Source organism: Palaemon carinicauda, chromosome 1, assembly GCF_036898095.1.
Source record: "Palaemon carinicauda isolate YSFRI2023 chromosome 1, ASM3689809v2, whole genome shotgun sequence".
Classification (NCBI taxonomy): Eukaryota; Metazoa; Arthropoda; class Malacostraca; order Decapoda; family Palaemonidae; genus Palaemon; species Palaemon carinicauda.
In genome coordinates this window covers 297,984,149-297,996,413 of record NC_090725.1, presented here as the reverse complement: position 1 = coordinate 297,996,413, position 12,265 = coordinate 297,984,149, and the positions used below count along the sequence as shown (strand labels likewise).

Sequence of the window (12,265 nt, the reverse complement as noted above, 5' to 3'; positions counted from 1 at the left end):
CAATATACCAAGGGCCCCACTTAAAACATTATTGCCTGGCCCTCCCTGGTCCTAGTTTGGGTGGATAGGGTGCTTTGGTGCTGATTAAATGTGTATTTGATCAGTCTCAAAGGTATTGTCAATTTCCCTTGCCTTTGCCATTCATGAGTCACCTTCGTTAACCAATTTAGCAACATACCAAGAGGCCTCCCTACAAAAATTATTGCCTGACCCTCCCAGGTCCTAGCTTGGGTGGATAGGGTGCTTGTGTGCTGATCAAATGTGTATATGATCATTCTCAAAGGTATTGTAACTGTCCCTTGCCTCTGCCATTAATGAGAGACCTTTAAACATTTAAACAAAATGGAGAAACCGAAATACTAATGTCACCACTTACATATTTATTGAAGACGTTTCGACATTTCAAATGTGATCATCAGTGCTACCTAAAGTAAAGATGAAAGAAATACGATTTCAAATTAAAAATTACATAAAATAAGTAAAGAATTATTAAATAATACATTTTGTTGTATTTTTCAATTCTTTACTTATTTTATGTAATTTTTAGCTTGAAATTTTTGTTTCTTTTATCTTTACTTTAGGTAGCACTGATGATCACATTTGAAATGTCGAAACGTCTTCAATAAATATCTATCTGGTGATATTAGTATTTCTGTTTCTCCATTTACATTATTATCATTATTATTAAATGCTAAGCTACTGCCCTAGTTGGAAAACCAGGATGCTATAAGCCCGGAGGGCCCAACAGGGAAAATAGCCCAATGAGGAAAGTAAACAAAGAAAAATTAGATATTTTAAAGAATAGTAACAACATTAAAATAAATATTTCGTATATAAACTATGAAAACTAACAAAACGAGAAGAGAAAGTAGATAGAATAGTGTGCCCGAGTGTACCCTCAACCAAGAGAACTCTAACCCAAGACAGTGGAAGACCATGGTACATAGGCTATGACACTAACCCAAGACTAGAGAACAATGGTTTGTTTTTGGAGTGTGTTGTTTAAAGGTTTAAAGGTCGCTCATAAATGGCAGAGGCAAGAGACAATGACAATACCGAAGAAACTGATCATATGCACATTTTATCAGCCTCTAGGCCCACTATCCACCTAAGCTAGGACCAGGGAGGGCCAGGCAATGACTGCTGATGACTCAGTAGGTAGACCTATTGGCTCCCCCAAATCCCGCATCCTTACCTTATAAGGATAATGAGGTTCCAGACACTACAAGAAATTATCAAGCTTGAGCGGGACTCGAACCCCAGTCTGGCAGATCGCCAGGCAAGGACGTTACCTATAGGCTACAACAATGAGATCTGTAAGAATTGGAAACGTCCCTGTCTATAACAATCTGTTGGAAGGGAGTTCGAAACCTGCTCAAGTCTGATAGTTTCTTAACAGTGTCTGTAACCTCGTCATCCTTATGAGCAAGGGATGCTGTGTTTGGGAGAGCCTCTAAGTCTACCTCCCGAGTCGTCATTAGCCATTACCTGGGCCTCCCTGGTCTTAGCTTGATGGAGAGGAGTCTTGGGAACTGATCATATGTGTATATTATTATTATTATTATTATTATTATTATTATTTGCTAAGCTGCAACCCTAGTTGGAAAAGCAAGATGTTATAGCCCGAGGGGCCCCAACACGGAAAATAGCCCAGTAAGGAAAGGAAACAAGGAAAAGTAAAATATTTTAAGAACAATAACAACATTGAAATAAATATTTCCTATATAAGTATAAAAACTAACAAAACAAGAGGAAGATAAATTAGATAGAATAGTGTGCCCAATTGTACCCTCAAGCAAGAGTACTCTAACCCAAGACAGTGGAGGACCATGGTACAGAGGCTATGGCATTACCCAGACTAGAGAACAATGGTTTGATTTCAGAGTGTCCTTCTCCTAGAAGAACTGCTTACCATAGCTAATGAGTCTCTCCTACCCTTACCAAGAGGAAAGTAGCCACTGAAGAATTACAGTGCAGTAGTGAACCCCTTGGGTGAAGAAGAATTGTTAGGTAATCTCAGTGTTGTCAGGTGTATGAGGACAGAGGAGAATCTGTAAAGAATAGGCCAGACTATTCGGTGTATTAGTAGGCAAAGGGAAAGAACCATAACCAGAGAGAAGGATCCAATGTAGTACTGTCTGGCCAGTCAAAGGACCCCGTATCTCTCAAGCGGTAGTATCTCAATGGGTGGCTGGTGCCCTGGCCAACCTACTACCTATGGTCAGTCTGTAGGATGTTGTCCTGTCCCTTGCCTTTGTCATTCATGAGTGACCTTTAAACTAACAGAAGATCATCAACCAGAGCTTTCTTTGGATCTCTAAAATATCTAAGTCCAAATGGGGTACTTCAGTGTATCCTTCGTTGTGTACTTCAGCTCTTGCAAAAGGCTCTTTCCAGCATAACTTTCCTCATGGCTTTACCTCTTTTAAGCCTTTTACTTTGCCTCTTTTAAGCCTTTTACTTTGCCTCTTTTAAGCCTTTTACTTTACCTCTATTAAGCCTTTTACTTTATTTCTATTCTGCTTCCTTTCTTTCATTATTCTTTTCAATCTCTTTCAAAATTGAAATTGCACAGACTGGGGTTCGAGTCCCTCTCACACTCGTTAGTTTCTTTTGCTACCACAACCTCACCATCCTTGTGAGCTAAGGATGGGGCGTTTGGGGGAGCCTACAGGTCTCTGCCAAGTCATCAGCAGCCATTGCCTGGTCCTTCTTGGTCCTAGCTTGGATGGAGAGGGCGCTTGGGCTCTAATCATATGTATATATGGTCAGTTTCTAGGGCATTGTCCTACTAGATAGGGCAATGTCAGTGTCCTTTGCCCCTGCCATTCATGAGCGGCCTTTAAACCTTCACACAGTGCCATGTTACAGTTCTGCTGTATGCCAAAGCAGACTTATCGTAACCTATGAAAATAACAAAATATCTCTTGCCTGAAATTTCATGCCTATAGTAAACCATAATTTTATTAATGTCTTGTTATATTGTAGTAGGATATTTAATTATCATACGATTTCATTATTTATTATAAGGATGCTAATGACTGGTACAACACATGAAAATACGCTACCAGAGTCTTAAAGCAATGTCAGGCAGGGCAACCGATCGGGACTATGGTCTACCCCAAAGCCAAAGCAAAGTCCTTTAAAGAGAAGGCAATCGTGCTTACCCCATACAAAATGGGAAAAAGGCATGTAATAGAAGATTATTATGGGTGTATTTGCCATAGGACAAAGTGTATGAATAGAGATTTGTCGTTATTGCTATACATTTCATAAAAGCCGTCTCTGGTTCATTCAAATTTTTGCTGTGAAAAGAATATCATCGAATGGTACCAAATGTAGAAATTTTACAAAATTCTAAACTGTTACAAATGCAATGGAATTGAAATAATCTCTGTTATATTAGCTCCTTGTTCCTTTTAGGTGACAGAGATGAATAAATATTCTAGAAGCGGGTGTAAGTACCAACTTAGAATACTAGAATAATTGTTCATAGAGTGGTCATACTTCTGTAGAATACTTGTACTTGGAATGGTGCAAAAACTGAAAAAAAAATAACTAATCTTTGTAGATTCTGTGGTCAAGTTTAATCAGCAGAGAGTCTAGTGTCTAATGTATAGACTTATCTGTGCAGCACCAAGCATATTATGAAAAATTCTACCTTGTAAGAGAATAGGATTGTTCTTGAATATAATGCCACACCATAGGAGTAGAGCTGAAGATTATCTTGTATATATAAATCTAGAGTGTTTAACTTGAGCTTAAACATCAATTGATTTTGTTGGGGTAGTTTAACTTAAAGCTAGATATTTAATTGAAATCATCTTACAACCTTTCCTGAATATATAAAACTGGAGTATTTTACCTGAGCTTTCACATCCAATGATTTTTTGGGGGGTAGTTTAACCTAAAGCTAGATATTTAATTGGAATTATCTTACAACCTTTCCAGGGTTCTGGTATGTTGAGCATTTATGGCAAGTTCAACCTAAAGCTAGATACTTCATTAAAATCATCTTACAACCTTTCCAGGGTGTTGGTATGTTGGACATTTATGGCGAGTTTAGCCTAAAGCTAGATATTTAATTGAAATCATCTTACAACCTTTCCAGGGTGTTGGTACGTTGGACATTTATGGCAAGTTTAACCTAAAGCTAGATATTTAATCGAAATCATCTTACAACCTTTCCAGGGTGCTATGTTGGACATTTATGGCGAGTTTAACCTAAAGCTAGATATTTAATGGAAATCATCTTACAACCTTTCCAGGGTGTTGGTATGTTGGACATTTATGGCGAGTTTAACCTAAAGCTAGATATTTAATCGAATCATCTTACTACCTTTCCAGGGTGCTGGCATGTTGGGCATTTATGGCATAGCATTACTGAAGGAAGCGGGTTTCTCTAAAGTCTACTGCATAGACGTGAATCGATCGAGGCTGTCGCGGTCGGCGGACTTTGGAGCTACACCTGTTCATCCTGACCAAGGTTGTGTGTCTTGTTTGGTAAATGAAGACATTTAAATCAATTTATGGGAAAGCTTCATTCTTTAAATGAGAAAACCAAATCTAGATAGCTATATAATTTTGCTTGTTTTCCTGTAGTATAAACTACTCTGCTTTATTTACTCATAGTAAGCATGGGTTTTTTAAAAGAATACTAAGGATTTAAAGTTTCACTCTTGCTAGAATGGGTTATTTATTCCTTATTTTCTATAAATGAACTATCTTCATTTACATCAGCATTTGAAATATCTAGAAATGCTTTAAGCATGAGCAATAATATAATGAAGATAGACCTCTTGTTTTTTCTTCAGCATGGCCAAATGCTCTTGATCCAAGTAAGTCATCCAGTTTTCCCTATATACTCTCGACACTCTTACCTGTAAATAAATCCGCTGGCATCATGATCGTTTCCTCAAAGGGCTGGTTTATTTACGACCTTCATCAGCACCTGTCCCCTTGGCAGTAATTTCTGTACTTCTTTACAACTATACTTAATTTCTCTTAACGAGGCGCACCCAAATCGCAAGGGTGCCCTTTTAGCTCAGAAAACATTCCTACTAGCTGATTGGTTGGACAGAATAATTGTAACCAATCGGCTAGTAGGAAACTTTTCCGAGCTAAAATGGCACCCTTGCGAGTCCGCGCGAATGCACCTCATTAAAAAAAATTGAGTATATTGTTCTTTTAATTTTTTCATTCCAACTTCAATGTAGCAACTGATATATAATGGTTCTTTTTCACAAACGCAACCATGATTTAAATTTGTTTTTCTGTATCAGGTGTACATCCTGATTCCTTGTTCTTTACAGGCAGTGTCTTCCTTGATAGTTTTTAACAGCAGCCACTACAGAATTGCCCTGTTTTTAGTGCTAAATGTAATTTTTAAAACCTAGATATTTCTTGACTTTAAGGTAGATTTAACATAGTGACCATATTGTGAATTTTTCAAGTAGCCCAGGTTTAGGGTATCTCTCCTTTGGTAATTGTATGTTGTTTTATCCAAGTTGTCTTAAATAAGTCTAACTATTCATCCTATTTCATAGCCACTTGGATGAAATCATAGTTATAACAGGGAGACATAGCTCCTTTAAGCAGGCTTCAGTGTTATAAGAACCAATGTAACAGAGACATAGCTCCATTAAGCAGGCTACAGTGTTATAAGAGCTAATGTCTTGACATAGAGCCCAGCAATCTACTACTATTACTACCTAACTTCGACCTAAAAAGAGTGTTATTGTCTTCTGTAAAGTTATTTTCCTACATCTATTGCATTCTCATCATTGTTATCTAGGGGAACTTCTATGCCCCTGATTTATGGGGATTCATGCATTCATTTACCTGTCTCAGGTTTGTTCACTAAAACAGTTATATTCATTCTCTAGTGCAACTATATTTTCTTGGTTATTATTAGATACAGATTTTGACATCTCCACATCATCATCATAATACAGTATGTTTAATGTGTCATCTCTGCACTCTCCTCTACATTGGGCACGGTTTAGTCCTGCCTACTGGTCTTTGTCCTTAAACTTTTGGTGCACTTCTTTTCTTTCCAATGTCCAGAACCTATCAAACTTCTTTTCTTTCTAATGTCCATAATCTATCAAACGTTTAGATTCTGTTGTATTTCTTACCCCACGAGACACTTGTATCCCCACATCTACCAATGTATGATACTCATTTAACCAACTTAATGTCGTTCATCTTTCCAAAATGACCAAACGCTTTTCAAAAATTAATTACATCCTCAAACTATGAAAGACTTCTCTACCACTTCAATGGACCTACACATTTCATTTCCTAGCAGTTTCTCTGATATGAAAGAGTCCATTTCAACGGTATTAACATTCCATCTTGTAAACTCAACGACTGCTATGTTTTACCATTAAGATTCCGCTATAATTTTCCCTAATTAACAGGAGACCTGCGTTCTTGTGTTAAGGATGATCTTTATCATAGAAGAAAGCAGTTTTATACCCATGTTGTTAACCTTGATTTGAATATACAATTGGACGTAGGAATTTCTTGTACACCTCTCTCCGAAGACGCACACCCAGCCGCACCCTTACTGGGCGTCTAGTTCTCAGTTTAGCCCCGCCCGCCATCTCTGCTATATCTTCTCACGATATCTGTTTGGTTACTAGCCATGAAGTAAGGAATTGACGAGTGCGCTTCTTCAGAGCAAGGTGGACCAGGAACTCTTTTGTCCAATTGTACTTGTCTTTAGATAACTGACAAATCATTCCTAATTGCAGAGGAAGAAATCGTCTCTCCGGATAGTATAGATGTAGTTATTGAAGCTTGTGGCAATAAAGATGTGAGTAATTTGTTTTGTTTAAGTCATATTTTGATATATGAAATCTAAAGATGTATTTGTATCTAGCTTTAGAATTTGAGTATAATGTTCCAATGATATTTCCTCTATGTATATATGTTTATGTATGTAAATGTATAAATATATACATGAATTTATACACAAATGGCACTTATTGTTTCCAAGAATCCTTCATGATATGCTTAAATAAAACACCAAATTGTTCGTCTCAGCTGCTTTGCAAAGCCTAAATAAACACACCAAGCTTCTAGAGTCCTTGCAGACTTAACCAACACCTTGATAGAGAGTTTGGTAGCCTAACCAACCACCTTGAGAGTTAATTTCTACTTCTTCTTTCAGGTATTACAACAAGGTCTGAAAACTCTGAGAGTCGGGGGAACTTACATCCTGGTTGGTCTCGTACACAAAGATTCCAAACTGAATATTTCATCTCAAACAGTCGTAACAAAATGTCTTTCGTTGGTGGGTAGGTATTCCTAAAGGCTCCTTGAAGAATGTAGAATATATAAATATATGTCTTCAATATTGATTTACGCTGTACATTATATTGTAATTATCTTCTTTTTTCCCACTGCTATCCCTACATTAAGGGGTGGGCTGCTGGATGCGCCCTTTCCAATGCCTTCTATCAAAGGCATCTTCTTTCACCAAACCTCTTCTCTCCATATCATCCTTAGCTGTAATGTATATACACAAGTCAACACATTTAGTGTGTTAGATGATATCCATTAATGTGATATATATGCTCGCAGGAGTCCATAACTACACAAGTCAGCACCTTGAAGAAGCCGTGAAATTTCTCAGTCTGCACCACGATAAATATCCGTTTTCTTCGTTAATGGGACCTGTGTACCCCTTATCCGAATTCAGAGTGAGTGAAGCATTATATTTTTATAAATCTGCATTTAGGAATGAATTCAGTTTCAACTTAAATATTAATTCACAGCAAGTGTGTTCACTGTCAAGTCATACCATTCACAAAAATCATTCAGGAATGAATTTAGTTTTAACTTTGAACATTAAATTGTGTAGATCTATTTTAATTATCTCTAAACAGTCACATACTGTAAATAACTCTAATATTCTATGCTTTATCAAAGCAATTATTCTGATAATGTAATACATGTAATTATATTTGGAACCTTTGTAGTTCATTGGGACAGACCGGATGTAAAATGGCAAAAGTTATGACTTAAAACCCACATTCTAAAGGGGTAACAAACACGAGAACACCACCTAACCTAACCTATGAGCTGTATCCTGACCTACTTACCGTCCCAGGGGTGCTGGTCTTCTGCGACCCCACCTTAGACTTCCATATTCTTAGCTTACCTTAAGGTTAGGTAACACTAAATCATAATTCACAAATCATAAAACTAGTTTCACATTTGTATTCCAGACAATAACAAATCATCTTTACCCCATAAAGAAAAATTATTTGACGACCAATAAGAGAGCTTACACCTGTCCCAATGAAGTACATTCACCCCTAATATTTATAATGTTTCAAGTTATTCAATGATTATTAACATTAATAGCTTGAACTAAGCAAAGCGTCTCTTCTTCTACAGAATGCCGTAGAAGGGGCCAAATCGGCGCATTTCTTCAGGGTGGGGATCAACCCTCATACGTAAACAAAACGCTCCCACGTGTCTACCGCATAAATGTCTTTGTTGTACCCTTTCAATATCTAGTCTAAGGAAATTATTAAAGTATATTGTTTGTTTCTTGATGTAATTAAGCGGTTTTTATTTTCAATATACCTTTGGGCTACAGGAAATACCTGGCGAAGTATGGAATTAAATATCTACTTCTGATAGAGAGCGGGAACGTGTGTTCAACTCTCCTAGAATAGCTATGGATTCAATTGTCATATTATGATAATGGTAAGCTGTATACATGGCTATTAGTAAATCATTATCAATATCATTATTGATATTATTTAAGAGAATTGGAATTATTTTCTCTTTAGACTACGTAGGTAAGTATTTTTTCCAATAATAGCATATAGTTCAGCCAATAGCATCCCATTGAAGCTCAGTATTTTGATAAAATTGATGATTTGATGCCTCGTCTATCTTCAAATGAATTATGTCAAGAACTTAAAAAATTTATATAATAATGCAAAGCTACTAGACGTAGGACCACAACTGTAAGTCATGTATCAAATATGCATTTATAAATAGATTGAATGTGGTGAGTGAAATTCAATAAATATCTAGACCAAGCGGAGACTCGTCAAGATCTAGAACAGGCGAAAATTCATCACCACCTAGTCAAGATGGAAATTCATTCACTCCTAATTAAGATGAAAATTCATTAAGACATAGACAGCTTAACAACTGATCTTGACCTAGTCCAGTTAAACTTAAATCAAGATAGAGGCTATGCATGGCCTCTACAAAGTTTACAACACATCAAAAAGGCTAAGGTCACTGACTACGCCACCAGCTACACTCACTGCACAGCTTCTACAATATTTAGAATGCTTCCTGATGGATACCATCACTGGATGCACCACTAGTTGCACACACCCTCTATAACCGGGTGACAATTCATCAAAAGCTAGTCCAGGAGAGAATTCGTCAAAAGCTAGTCTAGTAGAAAATTCATCAAAAGCTAGTCCAGGAGAGAATTCATCAAAAGCTAGTCCAGGAGAAAATTCATTAAAAGCTAGTCCAAGAGAGAATTCGTCAAAAGCTAGTCCAGGAGAGAATTCATCAATAGCTAGTTCAGGAGAGAATTCATCAAAAGCTAGTTCAGGAGAGAATTCAAAATAGGCTAATCCAGGAGAAAATTCGTCAAAAGCTAGTCCAGGAGAGAATTCATCATTAGCTAATCCAGGAGAGAATTCATCAATAGCTAGTCCACGAGAATTCATTAAAAGCTAGTCCAGGAGAGAATTCGTCAAAAGCTAGTCCAGGAGAGAATTCATCAATAGCTAGTCCTGAAGAGAATTCATCAAAAGCTAGTCCAGGAGAAAATTCATTAAAAGCTAGTCCAGGAGAGAATTCGTCAAAAGCTAGTCTAGTAGAAAATTCATCAAAAGCTAGTCCAGGAGAGAATTCATCAATAGCTAGTCCAAGAGAATTCACCAAAAGCTAGTCCAGGAGAGAATTCATCAATAGCTAGTCCAGGAGAGAATTCATCAATAGCTAGTCCAGGAGTAAATTCATCAAAAGCTAGTTCAGGAGCGAATTCATCAAAAACTAGTTCAGGAGAGAATTCATCAAAAGCTCGTCCAGGAGATAATTCATCAATAGCTAGTCCAGGAGAGAATTCATCAAAAGCTAGTCCAGGAGAGAATTCATCAAAAGCTAGTCCAGGAGAAAATTCATCAATAGCTAGTCCAGGAGAGAATTCATCAAAAGCTAGTCCAGGAGAGAATTCATCAATAGCTAGTCCAGGAGACAATTCATCAATAGCTAGTCTAGGAGAGAATTCATCCATAGCTAGTTCAGGAGAGAATTCATCAAAATCTAGTCCAGGAGAGAATTCATCCAATGCTGGTCCAGGAGGGAATTCATCCAATGCTAGTCCAGGAGAAAGTTCTTCAAGACCAAGATTGTTAGGCTATTCATCAAGGTATATACCACACAGCAATTCATCTCGATTTATACCATGTGTCCCTTCATCAAGACTTACAGCAGATAACAGATCCTCAAAACATAGTAGATTGCAATTCATCATGAGATAAAACCAAAGACAACTCATCAAAAAAAGAACTATGAAAGGTGACAATTTACCAAGTTCTAGATCAGATTAAAATTCATGAAGGCACTGGAAGAGGTGACAGTACATCAAGATCTACACCGGGGAAAAATATCATCAAGACCAACACCAGTTAAAGAATCATCGAAATAGACATCTGGTAGAAATTCTTCAATACCTACGCCGGTTGACCCTGGAAAGTTCTCCTGGCACTGGCACCTTCCTAGAAAGTTCTCCTGGCAATGGCACTTTCCTTGAAAGTTCTCCTGTTACTGATGCCCTCCTGGAAAGTTCTGGCACTGGCACCTTCCTAGAAAGTTCTCATGGCACTGGCGCCCTCCTGGAAAGTTCTCCCGTCACTGGCGCCTTCCTGGAAAGTTCTCCTGGCACTGGCGCCTTCCTGGAAAGGTCTCTTGGCACTGGCGCCCTCCTAGAAAGTTCCCTTGGCACTAGAGCCCTCCTGGAAAGTTCCCCGGCCTCTGGCGCCCTCCTGGAAAGTTCTCCTGTCACTGGTGACCTCCTGGAAAGTTCTCCTAGCACTAGCGCCCTCCTGGAAAGTTCTCCTGGCACTAGCGCCCTCCTGAAAAGTTCTCCTGGCACTGGCGCCATCCTGCAAAGTTCTCCTGTCACTGGCACCTTCCTGGAAAGTTCTCCTGTCACTGGCACCTTCCTGGAAAGTTCTCCTGGCACTAACACCCTCCTGGAAAGCTTTCCTATAATTCTTTAAGCCCTAGAACTAGGTAACACTTCATGTAGTCCTAGCCCAGTTGACAATTCATCAAGAGTTAGGCAAATTGATATCTCATCAATACTGAGACCAGGTACAAATTCAGAAAGCCATTGGATGAGGTGACAATCCATCAAGACTTACACTATATAGAAATTTATCATGACCTAGTCTAATTGATAATTCAGCAAGTACTATGATCAGGTAACAATTCATCAAGATGTAGGACCAGGAAACAATTCATCAAGACCTAGGTGAGTTGACAATTCATAGCTAGGCAAGTTAGCAATTAACGAAGACCTAGGAATAGGTAATACTTCATCAAGACCCTGTCTATGTGACAATTCATCAGTACCTAGACCAGATGACAATTCATTAAGACTTCGACCAGCTGATAGTTTATCAACACTTAGAATAGATGACAATTTATCAAAACCTAGTCCAGATGAGAATTCATTAAAACTTAAACCATGCGACAATTAATGAAGAATAAGCCACCGGTGAGCATTCGTCTAGCCCAATTACCCCATGACAATTCATCAAGGCTTATATTTTGGTGACAGTTTATCAAGACCTAGGACGTGGCAACAATTCATCGAGACCTAGCCAAGTTGTGACAATTATTCAGGACTTGGGGAACCTGTAACAATTCATCATCACCATTATATCTCATCGCCCTAATGTTCAACCTATAGGATGGCGTTCTCCATTGCTTTTCTCCATTGTCTTGATCTGAGCAGTAGAGGTCTAGTGGGCTCCATCATAGGATGTGTTCCATTGATTTTAGTTTTGTCCCATATGGACATTCAGGGCTGGTGGCTAATATCCATTTGTGGCAGCTATCTCCAGTTTTGCCCACTTTCACCCTTTCTGCTGAGGATTACCCAGTTCTTCCTGGGCAGCGACTCATTGGATGGCCATCGGTCGCTTTCCTGGCAATTCTCTGGTCTGTGAGCAGCTGCCCGGATTTGTTCTAGTCTATCCACTGT

The 12,265-nt window shown here is 38.3% G+C and overlaps 2 protein-coding genes across 2 annotated transcripts in view; both read left to right on the top strand.

Annotated features, from left to right (window-relative positions):
* LOC137639842 (L-threonine 3-dehydrogenase-like) overlaps window positions 1–8,575 on the top strand; it is a 37,019-nt gene extending 28,444 nt beyond the window's left edge. Inside the window, exons 5-10 of the mRNA XM_068372088.1 lie at window positions 4,348–4,486; window positions 4,815–4,838; window positions 6,759–6,820; window positions 7,178–7,304; window positions 7,591–7,709; window positions 8,410–8,575. Coding sequence (XP_068228189.1) covers window positions 4,348–4,486; window positions 4,815–4,838; window positions 6,759–6,820; window positions 7,178–7,304; window positions 7,591–7,709; window positions 8,410–8,472 — 534 coding nt within the window. The 3' untranslated portion in view covers window positions 8,473–8,575. The remainder of the gene's footprint in view (window positions 1–4,347; window positions 4,487–4,814; window positions 4,839–6,758; window positions 6,821–7,177; window positions 7,305–7,590; window positions 7,710–8,409) is intronic.
* A 140-nt stretch (window positions 8,576–8,715) lies between these two features.
* LOC137639834 (uncharacterized) lies at window positions 8,716–11,276 on the top strand. Its single transcript, XM_068372077.1, has 3 exons — window positions 8,716–8,724; window positions 9,915–10,423; window positions 10,703–11,276. Exons 1-3 carry the CDS (start codon window positions 8,716–8,718, stop codon window positions 11,274–11,276), a joined length of 1,092 nt encoding a protein of 363 aa, XP_068228178.1.
* Window positions 11,277–12,265: the final 989 nt, after the last annotated feature.

Coding starts and splice junctions, on each gene's coding strand:
- LOC137639834 (XM_068372077.1), top strand. Junction 10,424..10,702: donor TTGTTAGGCTATTCATCAAG/GTATATACCACA, acceptor TCATCGAAATAG/ACATCTGGTAGAAATTCTTC.